The sequence below is a fragment of the Homalodisca vitripennis genome, chromosome 4 (assembly GCF_021130785.1).
Source record: "Homalodisca vitripennis isolate AUS2020 chromosome 4, UT_GWSS_2.1, whole genome shotgun sequence".
Lineage (NCBI taxonomy): Eukaryota > Metazoa > Arthropoda > Insecta > Hemiptera > Cicadellidae > Homalodisca > Homalodisca vitripennis.
Genome location: NC_060210.1, coordinates 159465842 through 159490156, shown reverse-complemented (window position 1 = coordinate 159490156; position 24315 = coordinate 159465842). Strand labels below are relative to the sequence as shown.

Here is a 24315-nt window from a genome sequence, read left to right as displayed (position 1 = left end):
TGACATTTGTAAAATGGAACTGACTTTTACATATGAATAACAATAAACATTTACCATCGCCTGTTGAAATGTCTATAAATTATTATACTTATTATTATTGACTTTGACAGTTGTTTAAAAACACATTTTAGCTTGCAGGGTCATAATTGTTAAGTTCTTATCAGGTATAGATAACACGCTTAAGTTCTAAGCATGTTGTTATCAGGTTCTTGGCTAGATCAATAAAAATTCTTTAAGAATACAGAGTGGCCCTTTTTTAATGATTTAAAGATCTTTACCCTTAATAAATGATTATGTAAAGAATTAACCTATCTGATGTCCACATCTCATACAATTTACTTTCATACTTGTCAAATAATTTCTAATGTAATTCACTATAGTTGGTACACCTATTATGTATATTTGAAAAATTAATTCAGGGAACATAATTCAGTATAAAAGATTAACTTCAACAAGTACACTTTATTTTTGCACCAAGACAGCATAAACTGTTTTTAAGATGTTGACCAAGTCTAGCATTTACAAATGTCCAATTGTCATTCATAAAACAGCTTTATGATAAAGAAGAATCTGAGGTTAATTCAAATACTTAGATTTATATTGATTGATTGATTACAATCTTTATTATGACAGGCGAAGTTAGGACCATTAGGTCCTTTCTTACACTTAATCTGTGATTAAGATAGATTAGTTCTTTATACAAATTTGTCATATATATATATATATATATATATATATATATATATTTCTTAAAACCTGTAGCAAGTGTACAAATACAGTGTAAAATAATAATAGCAACTAAAATAATTATTTAAATCTTAATAACTAAAAGTAACTTTAGCAACTACTAAATCTCACCGTGCAGTTTCGTACTGGCGTATTGTTAGCAAAGTGTCCTCTATAGTTTTGTTACACAGTGTATTTACAGAAGATACAAAGAAGTTTAGGGCATTCAGAAGTGTTTCACCATTTTTAGTTAAATTCCTTTGTGTTTCTGAATTGTACAGAAACTCCTCTTGAAGTTCTGGAGATTTCTGGGCAAGATCTGAGAAGGCTTCACCAAGTGCATGCTGTTAACAGAAATAAGCTCATTAGCAATACTATTGTGATAAAGCAGTCTTTTAATTTGTTACAAAAAATGAAAATCAAGATGTATTCATAACACAAAGGTGGAAAACAACATTCTGAAAAGCATTCAGCTTTCTTCTGAAAGGTTAATATATTACTATTTCCTACTGTCACTGTGTTACGGAGTTATATAAGTAAATAGGTTAAAATTATTCCTTGGCTGACAAGATTAGAAAAACAAAGGAGAGTTATAGTATTTAAAACATGTGACAAACCAAAATGAAAGGGAGGATCACATTTTTAGAAATTAGGTTATTTTTGTTCTAGCCCGTGCCACTCTCCTACTGTATATTCAAAGAGGGGGAAGTGAGCGACAGTGGTGCTGCAAGCGGGAGGTACGAGAGCATGCCTGCTGGTTAGTCACTAGTCTAGAGCCACTCCAGCTAGATCTCTCTCGTCTCCTAGGGTACAAACTAGTTAGTCTCTGGTCTGAAGTCAGTCCGACTAGTCAGGACATCGCGTCAGTCAGGCTTGTATGTGTTCAGATATTATATTCTAATGTATAGTGCGTAAAATTCATATTTATTTATAGCCAACTTAAGTAGTCCTGTTTTAATTTTGGTTCAAGAAAGTTACAACAAGGCGTGTTCAGAAAGTAAGTATTCTTTCATTCTACTGCTGCTGTAGCGCTGCAATCAGTGTTCCGCACATACACAGTAACCGTCCTTGTTCACTGGCTACCGACTCACACCATTTTAGTTGTTCTATGTTGTGTTTTCAGTATTCTCTGTATGTTTAAAATGTTTACGACAATTAGTGATCCCGCCGATTGTGAGATTTGTGCTGTAATAAGATTTTTGAATGCAAGGAATGTGAAACTGGCTGAAATTTATTGTCAACTTCGAGATATTTACAAGGAAGATGTAATGAGTGAAGGAATGGTGAGAAAAAGGGTTAGAATGTTCAATGGTGGTCAAAAAAATTGCATGATGAGAATCGGAGCGGTCGGCCTTCTCTCGTCATGGGCAGTTGACGAAAAAATCCAACAGAACAGACGTTTCACTATGACAACGCTATCTGACGATTTCTAACAAATTTCATGCACTGCTTTGTACGAAATTGCTACGGACTGCTTAGGTTATCGCAAGCTGTGTTACCGATGAGTTCCAAAAATACTCACTGACGTGCACAAAACCAAGAGACTCGGAAGTGCTTTGACTTTTCTCACATGGTACAGTAATGATGGAGAGGATTTTTTAGAAAAAATTGTGACAGGTGATGAAACGGGTCCATTATGTTACACCTGAATCCAAACAGCAGTCAACGAGGTGGCGACACACGCAATCCCCAAAGAAACAAAAATTCAAGACGACGATGTCTGCACAAAAAATCATGTGCACTGTCTTTGCGATTAGAAAGGTGTTTAGCTGACTGATTTTCTCCCAAGAGGTGAAACCATTAGTGCGGCAAGGTTTTGCGAAACCTTAAGAAAGCTAAGATGGGCACAGAATGGTATTACAGTTGCCTTCCTCCAGAGTGGCGTCGGACCTTCTCTCACTAAATAGATCAATGTCTTCTCGGGTTATAGGTCTGATCACTAGACATGGTCACCTGAGGAATCATCTTCACAGAGTTGGCATCCTTCAAGAGGATCCGCTCTTTAGAATTTGTGATGAGCAGGATGAAACTGTCGAACAATTTTGCTCTTTGATTGCCCTTCAATAGCAAGGGAGCAGTATGCCATCTTTGGTAGTTTGGACAAGGGTGGTGAATTTCCCCACGAAGACCTGACAGGTTGTTTTCGGCGGTTTGTGGAAATCATAGACTGACAGGCCTCATGGTATGCTTCCGGGGTACGCAAAAAGCCCTTGAGGCTTAAGTGCATGGCAGTAGGCCGCCCTATGAAGAAGAAGAAGACGGACACTTCAAAACAAACGGATAGGAATGCTCAGTAACAGAATTGTGTTACTCCATGAAAATGCTCGGCCCCATACCGCTGGTGACACTCAAACATTGGTTTGACAATTTCGTTGGGAGGAGATTGATAACCCGCCCTAAAGCCCGGACTTGGTACGATCTGACGTTCCTGCATATGAAGTGCAAGCTAGGCGGCCAACACTTTAAAACGATTGAGTGAAAACTGCTGTGGAGTCGTGGCTACATTCGTTGGCAGGAACCTTCTACGAAGAGGGTATAGACAAATCTATCACCCGCTACGACAAGTGTTTGAACATCAGTGGAAACTATGTTGAAAAATAGTTGAAGGTTTGGGCTTTAATGTAGAAATAAAATTGTGTTGGAATTTTTTTCTTGTTTTATTTAATGGTACTTATCTTCTGAACACGCTTAATAATTTTATTTCTTTTCAGTACAGCCTCAATTTATTTTGCTTTAGCCAAGGCTCCAGTAAGGGACATAGTGTATCCTGCCTTAGTCTGTAAGAGCGTCAGTGTATTCAAGTTTAGCGTAATTCCTAGGAGCCCAGTGTTCTCATTTTAGTTTACTTTTAAGAAAGGTCCAACTCTAATTTTGTTCTGTTTCCATTTTGCTCTCGAAGGACCCCGAAGAGTTGCTGTGACCAGCTCAACTCTAAATTTTTATGTTTTTGTACCTATGTTTTTTCAGAAAAAATCAGCCAAACTTTAAATTGTGATCTGTTTTCACTTTGTCCATTTAAGGGCTTCGGACATTTTGATGATAAAACTACAGCCAATTTCAGTTGGATTCATTTGAGGGTACCAAAGGGGGTTCCCAGAAGGGTACCGAAGAGTTGTGATGACCAGCCCAATTCCATTTTGTTCTGTTTTCATTTTGCACCAGAAGGACCCCAAGGAGTTTTGGTAATGAACCTAACGCTCCTTTATTAGGTTTTGGTGATGAACCCAACACTCCTTCCCTACATTTTGGTGATGAACTTAACGCTCCTTCAGAACGTTTTTGTGTAGCCCCGTGCCGGACCCCGCCGAGTTTTGGTGTAAACTATACCGTACTATAGTTTCCATCTGGTTTCAAGGAGACCCCTGCAGCAGGTGATAGACTATCTTTTTAGGGACTAAATATGTGATTTACTTCGCAATATCTTAGACAGGCAGAATGGTAATTAACTGATTTTTTAACTCATATCTACAAAAAGCATATCACAAAAAAAATAAAATTCATAGCATATTTTGTACTTCACTATATAAAAACATTTTTTTAATTAAAAATCTTTACTGTACAGTTGTTTTAAGTTTGGAAGTTTGGAAGGGGGTAAGTCTAGGTGTAATCAGATAGGTTGGGAGAATTTTATTTTATTGTGTTCGGTCAGTCCAGTATTTTAGGATTCTAGTATGGAACTTCTCTTTTCGTTTGGCCTTTACCAAGTTTAAGTTTTTTGTTTTACTGAGGCTATGATAAGAAGCCACTGATAGCTGAATAGTCAGTTGATCTTGTGCATTCTGAGCCTCCAATTAAAGGTGATTAAATCACAACCCTGGGTCTACCCCAGCCCAGTAGGCTGAGTTATCCACGGCAATTCTAAATCCTTGTAGAGAATTCAACCCCTTCCCCGTGTGGATTTCCAACAAACAAACATAATCTCGATCCTCCATTAAAATCCAAAATTAGATGTTTTAATGTCTACCTATAGGCAACTTGGAGGATCTGAAAAAAATAATTAAATTGAATTGCTTGAAGACAAAAAACAATATATTTATTGAGGGGCTCCGAATTCAAGCTAAAGTACATTATTTTTCACTTGTCACTGAAATCTGACCAGAATCTTGAAACAATCGAAACACTATGAAAGCAGGATTTTAAAACCAGCCAAGTGTGAGTATTCAATCAATCATATCTTCTTACATGGCATGTTCTTCTTCCTTAATTCTAGAAGTAGCACATGCCACATACACATTAAATTAGGTCTTTGTCAAGTCTCAATTTGTAAAACTCTTATGTAACTTGCGTATATGAAAATCATTGGGTTATTGGGCTTATGGTTTCAAAAGATGAAGAAGAATATGCTGTCGAAATGAAGTATATACGTCATCCTTTTGGCCCAGTTCCATCTTTTACTGGCCACACCAAATAGGAAATATTTTTTTCCCACTAAAAAATATTTTAAATATTGTTGACCCTTGACTCTTTAACCAGATGTTTGGAAGAATTTACTACGTTTTCTAAACAATGTTTAATATGCTGATAAAAATTTGAATCATCTTATGGATTAGATCAAGAAGCAAAGTAAAAAATGAACTTGAACATTTCTTTATAAGTTTGTTAGCAAGAAAGAGACCATTACCTGTGATATGGTAGGTTATAAATTATTCTAATGTACTTTAATTAAACATTGCCTTGTCGTTTTGCTAACTTTGTTCTGAAAGGAGTTAAAAAGTTGTTATAAAAATAATGTTATGGTACAAATCCATGGATGAGGATTACAAGGTACATTATTTTGCTGGTACTTAAGCATACACGGTAAGCTTACTGCCATGATGTAAATGACCAGATAAGTTATATTTTTTTTCTTTGAATTTGCAAATACAGTGTCTAGGATTTTTGTATAGTTGATCAAAAATTAACATTAAGCCTAACCCTCACATTCATTTAAATTGCTTTGGAGCAACAAAAGGCACTTGGCCTAGGTACTACTGTAATAATATTTCAAGATTATTGTTTTTGCTTTGTAGTAATAATATATTAGGATTAATAAAATGTCTGCATATCTAAAAGTATTTTGTTAGTGTTGTACTTAACATTTTAATCTTAATTAACTAAAGTTATTACTTGTTTTATTAGGCTTTTAGTTTTGTTAAAACTTTCAAACTTAAAACAACTGTACAGTAAAGATTTTTAATTAAAAAAATGTTTTTGTATAATGAAGCACAAAAAATGCTATGAATTTTATTTTTTTGTGATATGCTTTTTGTAGATATGAGTTAAAAAATCACTTAATTACCATTCTGCCTGTCTAAGATATTGCGATTTAAGTAAAACACCTTTTTAGTCCCTAAAAACACTTGAGAATTACCAAAATTATTTTTTAAGGTACATATACATAGCTAGGGATTATTTTTACTGAAATCAGCACAGTTTTCTTAATAATATTGTAAATTTTACATAAATTTACACAATAAATGATGAAGATACAAATTGTTTTAATTGAAAGTACAAGCTCATCTGGAGTTCTCGGAATATATAAACACGCTCATTTCCCTAAACTTTAACTGCCTATAAAACAAAAATGAGTTGAGAGAGGAATTTAAAATCTTGTATATTTCCTTATTTATATGCAAGGATTAACCCTGGAACTGGCGGTCATATTTCTCTCAGTGGCGGAGTGATTTTAGTACTTTATACATTGCCTTATATTTATTTTATTATTACATATTTACTATAAAGTACCTATGTCATATTATATATTTTTTTATTCAGCATTGTTCTAGGAACATTTTTCACATAATATAATTAAAACAAAAAAAAAATAATATCCTTACTCTACCTATTCATGAAAAAAAATTTTTTTAGAAAAAAGAAAAGTTAGTTCAAAGTTTTTGATTTGTAAGATTGTTGTTGTTAGTGATATGCAAAATCCAAAATATAAAAAAGAAAGAGCATTTAATTCTGAGTAAAAATAAAACAACACATAGTTTATAAGGTATTTATTTTTACATGTGGTAAACGATACAAAAATCATACACTGACATTCGAAAGTGCTACTTACCAACAAAAGTAAGAACTTCAAAGCTCACTTGGATTTGTACAATCTTTTAACTATTAGTTCATATTAATTTTCTCTTTTTTTATTTTTTATTATATATTTTTTTAATTATGTTCTGATTGAATGTCTAAATCGGAATCCTCATCGTTGCTTATTTCATGTATAACTAGTTGTCGAATGTCACTTGAACGATCGCGGAAATTACGATCCATTATGTAAACACGCACAAAATACTTACTATTATTGTGTCATATACACAACCATCATTACAACGAACTCAAACAAACAATAAACCAGACAGAACACCATGCAGCTGACGAAATAACAATAGCCGAATGAACCAGTTGACTCATCACTGCATACGCAACTAGCGCGGTACGCGGGAGAATGTAAACAAACAGTCCAGAGATTATAAAACGTATGGACGTGTAACGAAACGATAAAATTATTTATTAGTGTATTATTTACATAAATTGAACCTTCCTCTTTCGATTGGTATCAATACCTCTTTGATCGTGTTTTAAGTACGTAATATTGAGAAATAAAAGACATATTAAAACGCCCGATATCGGGCGCTGCCATCTAGGATGCGACTAAAACGCCCGATATCGGGCGTTTGCCAGTTCCAGGGTTAAAAATGTAAAGTTTCATCAAAATCTGAGATGGTGGGTGACAAAACCAAAATTTTCTGGACAATTCGATGTGGAATAACCCAAAATCTACTTTACAATAGTATTAATAATAGAAAATCAAGTAGCATAAAATGAATTTTTCATGTGTTTAAAAATTGTATAAATAAGATTACTTCTTCACGTTTTAAATATCCTAAATAAAATCTGGTGTAGCAGAAAAAACGTATTTCAGTATTATTTTTAAAAGCTGGTAGTAACTTCTATGTGGGAGTTCTATCATTGACCGATTGCAAGCATGGATTTCACAGTCACGGAATTATGACATAATGCACTGCAACAGCAATCAGTAGAGAGAGATTTAACATTGTGGTAAGAAACTGGCTGACCTTGAACCATTATTACCTGACAGTCAGCATGTACACAATGTGCAATCAATTCTTACTTCAAAAGCTTCTCTCATTACAGTACAAGATAGCTGCTACTACAAATAGAACAAATGAAAATTGCTTAGCACATTAAATCCATATAATGTTTACTAAATAACTAATATATTTTCTAATATATTGTTTATGCCAGAAAATTACATTTCTTTATGTGTTGGGTGTAGGTAAAAGATATTTGTACAGATTATAATGTATAGTTGTACTTAATGTAACACGTAATACTTACTGGCCATGTATGTAGTATGACAACAAATATCTATGTAGTAACATTATGATGTTGTAATGTCATAACATCTTTTTCTTTTTTATCTTTTTGGAGCTTAAAAATTTAATTATTAATTTTAGTTAGTTGGCACATTTTTTTACTTAACTGTTGAGTCCTATAAATGATTTGTTAAGAACCATTTAATCTCCAGATAATTTCAATTTATAATGGGTGTCCCATGAAGAAACGGAGAAAACTGTCAGGACTTGTTCTTACGGTGAAAATAACGAAAAAAGTTCATATACACATAGGTCCAGAAACGCTTAGTTAGCGAGCTATACAGGGTGAAAGATTTCGCCCAGATTTCAGTGCCACCGATAAAAGGGAGCCCTATTAAATTATTTTGGGCGTTACCCAGGACGTAAAATTTAATGTATATTATCATTTCATATTTCTATTATGGGCCTATTAGAAATTTCAAGATGTGTTCCCCAAGATATTAAAAGATCCACTAAATGTGGTGGTGTTGCAAAATGTTCTTTCCTCAAGTTTTCAAACATATTTTTACATTCCGTAACTGATTGAATATATGATCAATTAATTATTCATACCCACTCTTTCATGTTTTACAATTAGGACTATCCAATAGCTTCATCTGATGTAATCGTGGTGCATTGAAAAAGTGTCAAAATCTCAACCTGCACACCATAATTAAAAAGTGTCTGTTAAAAGTACTCTTTTCTATCCATGTCATCATGGTTAAATTTGGTTGCAAATGTTTGTACCATTGGCCTTTCTCAGAACGTAAGAAATCTCTGTGAATTTTAACAAACAATTTCTTTGTTATTTCTAGATATTGTATACCTATCTTCTGTAATGATTTATATTCTGTCTGAAAATTCATATCTTTAATAGCTTGTTTAGCAATTTTATCAGCAATTTCCATTTCCTTCGATACCTATGTGCCCGGGCACCCTCTGTAACATTATGGCTTTTATACTGGTAATTAATTTATGAACTATTGAAGCGGAAAGTCATTCTTTATTTTTTCCTTTCCACGTCTGCAGAGCTATTAGAGAATATTGTTAGAGCAGTCCTTTCTTCTAACTTGTATGCATATTTTAGAGCTTCGTTTATTACATATAATTCTGCAGTAGCAATCGATGTTGACTGATGTAATTTCATGCCAATTTTTGAGTTGTTCTTTGTATTGTATATATATATATATATATATATATATATATATATATATATATATAAAATGTAATTAACCCAAGCTGTCATACTAGTTGATAATAACTAATAGTCATTGATTGCTATTTATCATATTACCCACATTGTCACAATGTGTCCTCTCCTGTATTAATTGTTTGACTACATTCTACTAAAAACACAATCATTGATATAGTCCTAAACAAAATATGTTATTTCCATTTTCACTGAAGACGTGTCCCATGTGTTTATAGACAAAACCATCATATTTACCAGGTAAACTTGTCATAAATGTTAGTGACAGATTAGTATTTCGGTTAAAATAAACAGCTCAAAAATCTAAACTAGATATTAAATTATTAATCACTGACAATTTTAATAATCACATTGAACTAAAATACTTAACTGTTATAAGAGAATAGCAGAAGAATTTTATAAGTGAATAGCATCAATTGTATGGCTTGATAATGTTGCTTACCTGAGTTTGAACAACATGGTAAAAGTGACTGGACAATGCACGAGACAGCCTAAGTATGTTGGAGTACTTGCGTTGTGTATCCCTTAACTGCTCTATCTGAGTTTCCAGTTCTGAAATACAAATGATTATGGTTATTCAAAATTATTTTTTTTTTAATTAATTTTTTTGATTAGATTTGTAAAATTGTGTGATATATACAGGGTGTACCATAACTCTCTGGACAAAGGTATACCACATTATTGCTCAGGTCGAGACAAACATATTTCACCATATGAAAATGGGTCTCCAATGCTTAGTTTCCCACCTGTCTGTCTGTATGTGTTTTTTGTAAAAAAATTAATATCTTCAAAAATAATAAATTAAATTATACAAAATTTGGCTAAAATATTTGTGATAAATAGGCCAGTTACTGGTAAAAATATCATGGAATTATCTTTAGCATTTTCAAAAGGCGGCTATTAAAACTTTTAAACCTTGAACATCTTAAAAACCAGCAATTTTTCTAAAGAATTACAAGAATAGCAGATTTTTAGAACTTGATCACTAATCTAATGACACCAAAATTATTTAAATCAAATAATAAATTACTGATTAAGAGCAGATTTACTGTGACAAGACATGGCCCACATTGATGTTCTCAGAGAATAGCCAACAATACAAAGTGAATAAACAGCACATATATATAAAACTCTGTGCAACACTGAAGACTACTATAAAGTAAGGTAACAGGAAATGTACCTTGCATGTACGTCTACAGCTAAAATCTGACGTAAAACAATCCTAAGTCTATTGTATTTTGAGAATAAACTAAAGAAGACATAAATGGTGAACATTATCTACGCAATTCAATTATGTTTCGGACATTTAAAGAATGTTTATTGTTGGGAGACTATAATAGAAGTCGATTCACTGCACTTTGTCAGAAAAATATCACTGACTTTACTTAAGTTAAGTGTGTATCAATTAGTTTAGTGTTTTCCTTTAATCTAGGCTAAAAGCACAGGTATGTCTTTATTAAATTTCCTTGTACAGTATATTTTGTGTATCAATAAATGTACCTTTTTCACGAACGTCTTTTTAACTTCTACAGTTTTAAATTTAGAAATCGGGAGATTTAATAATCTTTTTTACTTACAAAAAATTTTAAATCGGTTATTTTTTCTGACTCTGTTCGGAGTAGCCAGATTTTCGGAATAACGGGACTCTATTGTAATTGTAAATGGCATTTAAAACCAATCAAGCAATATTTATTTATAAAAATTCAAGAAAGTTTAGAGATTTGTTGAACATCTTATAGCAAAAACTATCTACAATGGTAAAATTTTATTTAGTTTTATTTTTGAAATATTTTAATCAGCCAAAAGGATCTATATCCCACATGTGTTATAAACAAAAATGTAATTTGCAGTATAGTATGTTATTTATGGTACATTTGTACTTTGTGGTATATTTCTACACAAAAATATAATATATTTAACTAAAATAACTAACAACAAACAACATTTTCCAACAGACATAAATAAAACAGTGGTCAGGAGTTTTAAGAATATAATAATGGTTTTATTCATGTTAAAATGTCAGTTTTATCAGTAGATATATTTAAACAACTTACCTGTATCAACTGTTCTCGAAGTTTTCCCCAATTTCTCAAACATCAGTTGTTTGGTACATTTATATGTAGAAATGCTCCAATTTCTTATTGTTTCAATTTTTGAAGGAGGTACTTTAAACATTTGTGAATCTCCATTTTGACTTGGTGTAGATGGACTCTGTGCAGTTGCTGTTGATGCTGAAATAGAATAAAACTTAATAAAAGACAAACGTTTCACAAACATTAATAATTGTTGACCTTGTAAATGTTATCGAGAGGGTAAAATAAATATGAGTTTTTAAGCATTATGATTACTAAATATTCAATTTTAACATATGTTGTATTTTTAAATAAATTTATCAAAGACACTCAACCTTACATAAAATATTTACTCAAACTGCTATAAGTAAATCACTAAATACTTATCCATGATCATATGGCATACCACAATTTCAAAGCTTTTAGCAGTTTTTAATATCACTTAACACCTTTTTGTATAGTAGTCCAGTCAAATTAGCCAAAAAATAGGGGTAACTTTGCATTAATTCCCAGAAAGCTGAAAATTTGCATAGATTTTAGGGACACCATTGTTATGAAATTGTGAAAAGTCCCCATCGATCCCATGTCTGGTCTGCAAAATGTTTTATTCAAGGTCAAATTTCACAAAAATAGGTTTTTTTAATTTTTCAGCGAAACGGTTAGTTTTTTGAAAAAATATTTCAAACGAACATTATATATCATGCAATTATCTACAAAAATGCTCCTTATACTTTTTTCATAACACTAACCATGTTTGAGAAAAAACAATTACAAACTTTCTTACGCTGCATAGTCTATAATAAGCACGACTAAGCTGCCTATGATATCTTTGGGCGTATAATATAAGTAAAACTATAAGTCTGCGTAACTAATACATTCATATTGACCGATAATTCTGAGAATAATATATTTAAAAAAACAGAGTCCCTAATTTTAAGGGACGATGTGCCCTTTGAACAACATCTGCCTGTCATTCCATTGTTCGAGTGGCCGTTCCGTCCACCTGCTTTTCTGAGGTCGCACCTAAATCACTGATAGTCTTGAAAATTCCTTCGTAGTGAAAACACGTAGTTATTTCAAATATTCTCTGCTAAAGTTTGTGCTGTATTCACTTTTTGTTGAAAATATGTCGCAATAGTGTTTTATTTGCACTAAACTTATATCTTCAAGTGAATGTGTTATTGTTGATCGCGGTATGAAGACGTTACTTAACGCGAGTATTCAAGGGGGGAACCAACTTACTGATTACTTGAAGAATGTAAATTCAGCGACAAATCATGTGCAGTGTCGCAAACAATACAATAGAAAGAGTACAATTGCAGCAGCAAAACGGCAACATGAAGAGGAATCAGCTAGTACCTCTCAAAAAGTCCTCCTCGTACCAGAGCACATGTAAGTGAGTAATATTTTTCTTTTAAAAATTGTTGTTTATTTTGCGGCGACGAGTTGAGTGAGGAATACAAAAAGAAACAAGCACGGAAATCTGGTCGTAAAATTTGTAACGTTAGAACTTTTCATTTAAAGACTCAGTTATGAAAGCAGCTCAGTCTCGTTCTGATGACACCGCAAAAACTATTGTTGCTCGCATCGGGTTTGAACACGATTTAGTTACTCCTGAAGCTAAGTACCATAATGATTGCTTCGTATCATTTTTAAAGCCGACCACTGGAGGCTAAGTCGGCCGTCCTCAAGATGAAGCATTGTATCTCACCATGGGAGAAATATTTTCACATATTGAAAGTAGTGATGACTGCCAGTTTACGTTAGAAAAATTAGAAAATATTTGTAAAAACGTAAGTGTTGATAACAGAAAAATTAAATTGCGGTTGAAGTTAAATTATAGGAATAGAGTCATTATTAATAGAAACTAGGACAATTTATGTTTTCTTGTTAATTATCATGATATTATCAATCAAGCTTAGAGTGAAAAAAACCTAAAGGCAAAGAAGAGCAATTGAAGGTCAAATCAACTGCGGCAGCAATTATTCGGGAAGATAATCAATCCGTTCAAACATATTCAGTTTTTACATGCTATGACTGGCTGTGATAAAATATCAGCAATGTTTCGAAGGGGTAAAACAACAATTTTTTAATTGTTTGAAAAAGAAAATTTTATTACGTGTGCACAAGCTTTCCAAGATATAAACTCATCACCAGAAACTCGCTTTCTTCTGTCTGTATATGGAGCTCCACAAAATTACTTCGACAGACAAATTACGTTACTTATCTTTTGCAAAACAAACACGTAATAAAAAACGTGTGCAATTAGCTTGCCTTCCTCCAACCGCAGCTTCCGCTCACCAACAGTTTTATTGTATATATTACTAGGTTCAGGTGTGGCTTGGTAATCAACTAGACCCAGAACAATTGGGTTGGAAGCATGTCAATAATGCATTGGAACCAACCCACATGCTTCTTCCACCTGCACCAGAAAACGTCCTTAATTCTGTTTTTTGCTGCAAAAAGGGGTGTAACTTAAGATGTGGCTGCAAAAAAGTAGAATTATTTTGTTCACTAGCGTGCACCACTTGTCAAGGCCAATCGTGTCCAAATGTTGAATCTCCAACAGAAGAAGGTTTTTACATGAACGACAAAACAACTGATGTTTCGCTGTTAGTACAATTTACGCCTATTCAAGAAGATGTGGAAGAAGAAAAAATAGAGAGAGAGAGAAGAAGATGGAGGGGAAGAAGAGGAAATAATTAGTGACGATGGTGATGAATAAAATATGTTTAGAATCATGTATAACAAGACTTGTCACTCGAGCTGTACCTGATTGACAACGACCACACTAACAAGAGTGCAATGACTGAAAAGAAGAAGAATAACCAAACATTCATTACATTTTATTGGAATGGACTGTGGAATAGGCCTACCGGGAAAACCACATTAAAAAAATCGCGCTAGGTACACTACCTCATAGGTGGCGTGGAAACGTGTCCATATTATTAGAATACAGCGTAAGCAAAATTTTGTAATTGTTTTTTCTCAAAAATGGTTAGTGTTATGAAAAAAAGCATAAGAGGCATTTTTGTAGATAATTGCATGATCTACAATTTTTGTTTGAAATATTTTTTTCATAAAACTAACCGTTTTGCTGAAAAATTCAAAAAACCTATTTTTGTGAAATTTGACTTTGAATAAAAAATTTTGCAGACATGGGATTGATGGGGACTTTTCACAATTTCATAACAATGGTGTCCCTAACATCTATGCAAATTTTCAGCTTTCTGGGAATTTTTGCAAGGGTCAATGTCTAAATTGACCGGACTATAGGGTGTCTGATAAAAACATTTGATTGACGATTTATTTTGTTTTTCTGAAATTTAGCAACTTTGCACTTTGGCTTGACCTGTAGAACAGCTTTCTTTTCTTACCCTTCAAAAAAATTAATTTATCAGGTTGGACAGAGTCTAAAAAATATGTCTTTTGGTCACATATGCCTACTGGTTGTTGAGAAATATTAGAATTGTGTACAAAATCACTTTTTTTTTTTCCCCCTCAGAAAAACAGAAAAAAACTCATTTAAAAGCAAGTTTTTGTAATTACACTTTTTTACATAAACCATTGAGTTACATTTGAATTGTATTATAACCAAATAAATTTTGTATATCACTGAATATGTGGAAGTGTGTTGGTCACTCTTAATGGTTTTCAGCCAAGGTTATCACTTAATACAAACACAATCTTTCTACCCATATAGTTAAAAAATCCTGGAGTTGCAGGTATTTATGAAGTATATTCAGGCCAAAGAATAATAATAAAAGTGGAACTTAAGGGAGCATTCTAGAAATGTCAAAAGCAACCTAAAGTTTAAAATGTCCACATTTTACCTACATGTAGCAATTAAAACTGTACAGGGGAAATACTTTTTTAGGTAGCTTATATCAAGAGTTGGACTAGAGTAGATCTATGAAAGAATCTTTGACTTTCTCCTCTTTAAATTTATTATACGGTAGTCAAACTGTTGTTTCTCTTGAGAATTATGTGGTGCATCTTTTGCAAGAAAGGCCTGTTTGTATCTCCATATTCTGGTTCATGTGAGCTCTAACTGTCCATTTGATTCTTACATTCAGTTGACTTAAAAGACCTAATTTTTCGTGTGTTGCATGCATGGACCTCAGAACTGTTTCATACATTTCGGTATAGATTCTTTGAGTTATACTTGCTGGGTATCCTTGGTTAGTGAGAGAATTGGTCAGAGTGTAGGGATGAACAGGATGGAGTCCAGGGAGAGTGTATGTCGCTCAAGTTCTGCATGCTTTAATTTCCTGAAGAGTGGAATGTTCAGGATTTTTTGTATAAATGACTATTTCAGGTGACTACAATTCTATTGTTTGAGTACTACTGACTGGTGGAAGTATGGAAAGGTTATAGTGATGAGTGGGAGCACAACTTTGAATAACTCTACATAACTATTTTTTTCCTTTGGTGATACAAACTATTTGGATAATTTTTTTCATATTTAGGACCAGGTTGTTAGGAATACAAACATATCTGACTAAATTGCATGTTTCTGGTTTGATTATCAGTTGCTTATTAATATTTTCTGAAATTATAATGGCAATATTATAAGCATGCATTACTGTTTTCATGATCCATCTACACAGATCATTAGTTAATAGAAGAAAGAATATGAACCAAAAACTGAACCCCGTGGAGTCCCTGCTATATGTGTTGTAGCTGTATGTCTTTCCTATTGTATTACTAGTTCTACAACTCTGTAACCATACAAGTTGTTTTCTGATCAAGAACTGGTTAAATTAAATCAACAACACATATTTGATATCAACATGAATATATATATATATATATATATATATATATATATATATATATATATATATACTTCATGGGTGTTTTGAGAGTTAAAATTTTATATTTGATCAGATCTACATTACAATTAAATAATTCGTAGGCTATAAGAAATATAGATTTAACATTTACTTACAAGCAGAATTTGACAGAGGCAATGAAGCTGGATGTTGGTTATAACCACGTTGTGGTGTTGGTGGAGTAGTACCTGAATGAACAGCTTTGCTGCTTTCATTCATTGCAGGTGTATCCCGTAACATTTCATGAAGGTTTCGCTCTATCACAGGACTACTTCTTGCTTGAGTTGCTGCTTGTGCCATACTCTTCTATCTATAACTTAACAAAATAATTTACAAATTAGAAATATAATATTTATTTCATCAAAACATTCTAGACTTTTTTTAATAATGCCACAAAAAAAAAAAAAAAACAAAAACAAATAAAGAAAGTACTTTTTAAATCACTCAACTAAAACAACTTGCACATGACATACATGGATGACCAACTTAACCCCTCATAGCTGCTCTAACTTTGATCCCTTTTAAACAGACTACATTCAGTTCAGTGGTTAGATATACTATCTGTTGGGGGGGGGGGGGGTGTCAGGGGACACTCTTATGCATTGTTTTATATCCTTTTGATGCTAACCATTTATTCAAAAGTACCAACCAAATATGCTAGTAATTTTTCACAAAGAATATACTAAAATACCAGTACTATTTTGCAGAACTTTCTACATATAATTTTCTTACTTATTCTTTAAATTACTAATGAGCTAAATGTTTATTCAACATAAAACATACCACATTATAATACACGTACTGTTAAAAGTATTATCACACGAAATTAATTATTTTCAATACAATAGCAAACTACAATAACTAAAAAACATTGGTATTTATTGTGTTTTATTTATTGTGTTATAAATTTATGACATAATTTGCTAATTAAAAAAAGTCAGTGAAAACACATTGTTTAGTAGAGTGAAACGCCGCCTACCGCATCAGAATACGACGATCCAGTCAGAAATGGCAGCGCATAATGTACTTCACAATGTGTACCTAAAACAAGCCGCTATTTCTGATTGGATAAACCTTTTGAGATGCGGTTTGCGGCATTCAACTCTACTAAGTGAGCTCTTTCAAATGAGGTATCACTCGACCCATGCTTCAATTTAAGATTTCCATGTTTTCCTCTGTGGGCCGTCCCCCCATGGTTGGCATGTCATGGTAATAGCAAGGAAAAATAGTTTACATAGCCATATGACACTGTGCAAAGTTTATAGATGTTATCACCTATGGTTTTAAAAATATTAAGCCGTACCCATACTTTTCAAACACCCTGTATATTTAAAAATAGCAAACACTGATAATTACTTTATGTAAGAGACCCCTAGAACCACCTCATCAAATGTCACTACTTCACTACACAAACAGTAAATAAAATATTACAATTGTCACACATTTTTGACACACTGACTCAACATTACTTGAAAAGTCAAATTAAATAAACTTACCTTTAAAAAAGGCACTATCAAATAATCATGCAAGGCATTATTTAGAACAGTACAAAACTCACTCAATAACTAACTGTGTAGTTACTAAGCTCACTGGCATAGGGAAACAGAGCTTATTCACTATATTGATTATAGGTTTTATAAAAGGGTCACTCTGAAAGTGTTGAGATACTGACAGAAGTGCCTACTGCAATAAATGTATCATTCTTATTTGATTGTCTAAAAACCTATCTGTGATGTTAGGAACTTGGGTTTATAGGTGTATTTGTGTCGTCTGTTTAGAAAGATCGATTTTGTGAAGTGATGGAGTTATCGAGAGATTTATAAGCTATGATTTTAAAATTGGTTTTTATCAAAACTAGTCAAACATCTCAAAATTATTTCCTGAAGTTCTTTTCTGAAAAGCCATTACGTACTACTGTTTTTTTTATGGAATTTGAAATTTCGAAGGGGCCATAATTTGCTTCAAGACAATGAACGTTCAGAAAGGCTGCATTTTGCTGTTACTCATGAAAATGTTGATCAGATGGGCACTATGATTCAAGAGGATAGACACTGCACCTATATTGTGATTTAATCTTCCCTTGGGATTAGATCCACTGCAATGAGAATAATAATATTGCATGACTGTTTGGAAGTCAGAAAAACTTTTCCTACATAGGTATCTGAAGATTTGACAGATTAGCAAAAAAACTGAGCATGTGAGAATCTGCGAGCTTCTTCATCACTGACTGTTTTGGATCTCCTCAGACAGATACTGATTCCAGATTCCAGAATTTAAGTCTGTCACTGTATTAGACTTCAGATGCTGCACTAATTAGAAGGTGAAATGAAACTGAACTTAACATTCATGTCTTCATATATCCCAAAACTCCCAGAGTAACCCTCATACTATTAGTAATGTGAGGTTTTTAAACGTGTTAACATTTACTATTTATTTACTGGTAACAAACAAAAAAAAGTATATTTCATGTTCAAGAAGATTAAAAAGAAGCAAGCAAATTAGGAAAACCGTCCAGTTATGGAACATTGAGCTGATCGGATAAACAGTTCTGTCCCATCTGTCCTTATGAAGCTGCAATCAATTGCATGTTTACTTAAGCCAAGTTTATTTCGTTTGACTTTTTTTAGTAATGTTAAGTCAGTACGCAATTTCACAAAAATGTACGAAATTATAATATTTTATTTACTTTTTTTGGTATCAATTTACAATATTGTGACCATGGAAAGGTATGTTCAATTTTTTTTCCTGAAAACTACAATTTTTCCTGAAAACAATAGTGAAAAAAAATTCGTCGGCAACGAAAAATTAAAGGAGTTACGATATCTTGAAATTCTCTGACAGTACCTCTGGCAACACTCCATATTTGTTTGGTTGACAGTACCTCTGGCAACACTATTTTGTTCCATATTTGACAGTTTGGTATTACTCCGCGCTCTCTCAAATAAAGAAGGGACGCCATTTTGAACTATTTTGTTCCTCCGTGTCTATTCTTAACCTCCTAGTTCAGTAGTGGTAATGGCACACCTTTGTGTTGGATGTTCATTAAGGTAAGTGATAAGTTACTGAAATTATGCTGACTAGTACGTTAATCCTGTCAACGATGCCTGCCCACTGCGCACTGCTTGCTCTTTTAGAAAAAAAATTAACTCGAGCTTGCAAAAGTCGAATCCCAGATCACGTGATGCCCCTGCTCCTTAACGCAATAATGCCCGAAAGGTATCAATATAATACAATAATATTCTTTCCCCCCAGTTTATATGCACCTGTGATAATAATAATAAGCTATAAATGCCCAACCCATGGAAAAAAAGTCCATTTTCCATGGTCACGGTATTGTAAATAAATACCCTTTTTTTTTTAACTAAGCAGTGAAGTATTTGGTAGATATTTTAAAACAAATGGCTTGCATTTAAAGTATATAAAACCATGTATAAGAGTGTCTACATACATTCACTCATATTAAATCATATGTATGTACATCTGCATGATATCTCAAGAACAAACTAATCTATAGACTTGAAAATTTTGCATGAATCTTCATTTCTATAAAGCCAACACCGAGTTTGATAATGATGCATGTCACCATGTACATTGGCAGTGTTCGCAAATATTTTTACATTGGTCTTATGGATAACCATGATGGCGATGAGAGAATTGCAGAATAAAAAAATAAGTACAACCACATGCAATATTAAAATGAGACATAGTAACACATAGAACCTAACTACCCCCAACACTTAAAATACGGTTACATAATGAGTAGACTTTTATTATTTGGTGGTATGAAACCCAACTTAATGAACCAAAATGTGAATGTATCTTGTTGTAAAATAACTCAAAAAAGTATTTAATCTGTAGATTTTAAAATTTGCATGAAACTTTATTTGTACATAGATAAGAATGAGAACTATCTTGGCCCGTTGGATTTGGCTGTGCTTTATTTAAGTTTATCACTCAGAAGGTTGGCACAATTTTTTCTATTGTCTGATAAGGGATGCAAAAATTTATGTTCTGTATGATTTGTTGTCTGTATCTCTGTAGACAGACTATAGACTAACATTTTTGCATGCAACCTCAGCGAGGCTTGTCATATGACATGTATGTCATGTAGCGTAATTCCTAACCTCTATCTGTAATGACCCAAACCCAATATGAACTATAATTCAAGAAATTATGTTTTATTTGGTTACATAACAATTTCATGCAATTGGTAAAACGTCTTAATATTTAACTGAAGACATAATAATTTATTGTAAAGTGTACAGCAGTGTTGAAAGTAAGTAAGTAGGACAGAAATAAGACTGCTGACAATGCAGACTCAGCACCTGCGTGTGCTGGAAGGCAGTCAAGATCAGGCCTCAGACTCGTTAACATGTGATTCTCTGTAGCTCTATTATAACATTTTCTAAATTCTTTCAATAATGTAATTCAATATTTTATTTAATTCAGAAGTGCTTCCCCCTTTCCCTTTTAAACCAATCGAAATTGTGTAATTTTTATAAATTAATTAATAATAAACAGTGTTTTTTAAGTTCAAATGTTGTTGTACAAAATTCATTTCTTTTTCCGGAATCATCCGGTGGTGGCAGCGGATACCATAAAGATCCCCAAATCGGTCGCGTTACATATACTATACATATATATACTAAGTCAAAATAATAATAAAATGTCGATAACGATATTGAAAAAATTCCATATTATAAAATAGTAAATAAGAAATATTCACATAAAGTAATAAAATTATTTTTCTCACAACTATAACAGGGTAGGAGTCACTACACCATGTCATGTAAAAGGCTCCACTCAGGTTACACAAAAAATTTCAAATTTTTAACTCATTTCATTCTCGAGATGTCATGTGGAATGATAGACAAACCTACAAGCATACAGATTAGAAATTTTCACAAACATTACACTCAGCCAAAATCCATGGTTGGACATGGATCATTATAGTAGAACTTGACTCTATAGATATGAAATATCACACAAAATTTAAAGTCAATGGATCTGTCTAGCGACATCTTGCCACATGATACGTTAATATATTTGTTCATTAATTTAGGTTTCAGCAGTATTCAAATAATAAAAGTTCCCACAAATTTCAAATATGGTTGCCCACAAGACTGTAAAAATATTCTCTTATGCCCAGCCAAAACCCATGGAGTGACATGCACCACCATCAAAGTCGGTGTTCCTCATATTTAAATGAAGCTTCAAAATTTTAAATCTATAGGTCATTTTATTTTCAAGATATTGTGCTGACAGGTACACAGATTGACAGAGAGACATAAATGACATTTTTGCTATCTGTTGTGAGATAGAATTCACTAAAGCTCCGTCAATAAGTACTTAATTAATTAGTTCAATATTTGTTCCTCTTTCAAGGAATTCATAATTTGTCATGGTTACTACCGAACATAGATCTCAACTCAAATTTAGAAATGTCACAAATCATGTATTTACGGTATAAGGAATTCCTTGTTTATATACAATGGAAAAACAAAATATAGTTTTCCACTTTTTAAATTTTTATACCGTTATTGTACACTTTACACTTTGCCATCAAATTATATTCTTGTATAAATTCAATAGTGTTTTCTTGTGTATTAATTATATTTACCAAAATATATAATTTATATTTGTGTATTCATCATAACTAAATACTAAATTAATAATACCATTTGATTTTCTACCATTTTCACTTTTGTTTGCACTAAACAATAAAATGTAAACTTATTATTGTAAACTGAACAGTACATTCTAACATTTACCTTACAATAGATGTGATTATGCTCTTTTTTCAGGGTGACAATATATTCAGGATGGATAAAGTTCCCATAAGGAGATCCCATAAGGAGGGATAGAGGGTCCTATATCTCAGTCATGTTACCTTGGAAGAAGGAAAGGTCACCTCTGTTCCAGCCTCTCCAATAAAAGCAGGCAGGGTACAGTACTTCCTCATGTTCAGGTTAACAATAGCTTTAAAACCAAGGGAGTCCCACCAATTCCAACAGTTATCCTCCGCAATAACCTAATCTATCAACACACCCTTTTACCTCAATATCTCGACATTAGTGGTTAGTAATGTGCCACTCCTAACATCCGCGGGGTTGCCCAGTTATAAGTGACACATCAGTTTTTCCAGTACCCGGTGTAACTTCAACTAGAAGAAGGTAAACCAGTCAGAAGTGAGCCTCAACTGTGTTTTACATTGTAACTGACATTTAGCTTTTCTATGCTCAAATGTATAACCAATGTTGGTGTTTATTTTGAAGAAATAATCATTGTCTAAGTACGAGGGTAATTAAAATATAAACAGCAATTTTATTTAATCTGAATCTGATAACCTTATATATTTATTAATGTTTCAACATTCTTCAATACAGTCTCTTGCGTGATCTACACACTTTTGCCACTGAATTGGAAGTTTCAGTATTCCCACGTCATAGAAAGTGTAAGGCCGAATTGTAAGCCAATTACACATGCTCCTCGACTTCTTCATTGCTCTCAAATCGTTTTTCCTCCCAGTGACTCCTTAATAGGCACAAACAGAATATAGTCACAGTGGGACAAGTCAGGACTATAAGGAGGGTGTTCAGGGGTTTTCAGCCCATTTCTTCTGTTTTATCCCTTCTTAAATCTGTGGAGTGATGTCTGTCGTTGTCACGGAGGAGAATGACATTTCTGATAAGTACTTTTGTTTCGATAGATGGCTTTCGCCGACTGTAACAACTGGCAGTAGTAAGCAGCATCTACTGTAAGTTGACAATGTAGAAAATACAGGGTCTGTATAATAAGTAACCGGACTGAGCCTGCCCCGCTCCGTCAAAGCGTCTGCTAACCGGTATCTGATGCTGTAGTGGTGGTGGGGTGTCTAGTGAAAGGGAACCGGGCTGCAGCAGTTGCCTCCAAGCGCTTGGAGAGTTAGTATCGAGCGAGAGCGGAGTGCATGTTCAGTTACCCAGTTGGAGTGAAAATGGAGAGTACGATCGAGCAACGTTTTAGCATTAAATTTTGTGTCAAACTCAAGAAAACGGCCACGGAAACTCTTCAAATGATTCAAGAGGCTTACGGTGTGGATGCTCTGTCCAGAACTCAGGTGTTTCAGTGGCACAAAAATTTCCGGGAGGGCCGCGATGACGTCCATGACAAACAGCGTGTCGGTCCTCCATCAAGTGTGCAAAAAGTGCGTGATGTGTTGAACAGTGATCGTCGTCTGAGCATTCGGGCTATCGCAGATGAGGTCGGAATTGATAAGATGACCGTTCAAAACATTATTTAGAACGATCTGGGCATGAGGAAGATCTGCGCGAAGCTGGTACCCAAACACCTGACTGATGAGCAAAAGAAGCGTCGTGTTGCTGTCGCTTCGGAAATCCTTGATCGACTGCAAACCGAACCAGAGTTTTTCAACCACGTTATTACAGGAGACGAGACGTGGGTTTTTGAATACGATCCTGAGACGAAGCGGCAGAGTTCGGAGTGGCACACACCGGCGTCACCACGACCGAAAAAAAGCGCGCATGAGCAAATCGAAAGTGAAGTCGATGCTCATTGCTTTCTTGAAGTGAAAGGCATTGTTCACAAAGAGTTTGTGCCACCCGGTCAAACTGTAAACGGCCAGTACTACAGAGAGGTGCTCCGTCGACTAACCGTCCGGGTTCACCGAGTCCGTCCGGAGATTGCCGATTTGTGGATTCTCCATCACGACAATGCACCGTCGCACACCTGCCTGCTCGTCACCGAACAGTTGGCAAAACAGTCAAGGGCAACGTTGCCACAGCCTCCTTACAGCCCGGATATGGCACCACCGGACTTCTTTCTGTTCCCCAAGATCACGAGACACCTTAAGGGGACGCGGTTCAGGACTCTGGAAAACGTTCAACGTGCTACGACGAGGGCTCTAGACAACATCGAGGTTGCCGACTTCCAGGGATTCAGGGATTGGAAAATATGGTATCAGCGTGTTATTGACTCCAATGGGGACTACTTTGAAGATTTCTAAAGAAAAATTGTACATATTTTGCCAATAAAAAATTTCCTGAAGTCAGTCCGGTTACTTATTATACAGACCCTGTAGACCCATAACATTCCACTAGAGTCCATAAAAATCG

At 33.9% G+C, this 24315-nt stretch overlaps 1 protein-coding gene across 3 annotated transcripts in view; it reads right to left on the bottom strand.

Annotated features, from left to right (window-relative positions):
• The window catches only part of LOC124360443 (arfaptin-2), a 43731-nt gene that overhangs the window by 11419 nt on the left and 7997 nt on the right, over nucleotides 1–24315 (bottom strand). For all 3 annotated transcript variants that reach the window (XM_046814082.1, XM_046814080.1, XM_046814081.1), the window contains exons 2-5: nucleotides 16318–16517; nucleotides 11349–11525; nucleotides 9737–9846; nucleotides 859–1070 (exon numbers count right to left, since the gene is read on the bottom strand). In XM_046814082.1, coding sequence (XP_046670038.1) covers nucleotides 859–1070; nucleotides 9737–9846; nucleotides 11349–11525; nucleotides 16318–16501 — 683 coding nt within the window. In that variant the 5' untranslated portion in view covers nucleotides 16502–16517. The remainder of the gene's footprint in view (nucleotides 1–858; nucleotides 1071–9736; nucleotides 9847–11348; nucleotides 11526–16317; nucleotides 16518–24315) is intronic.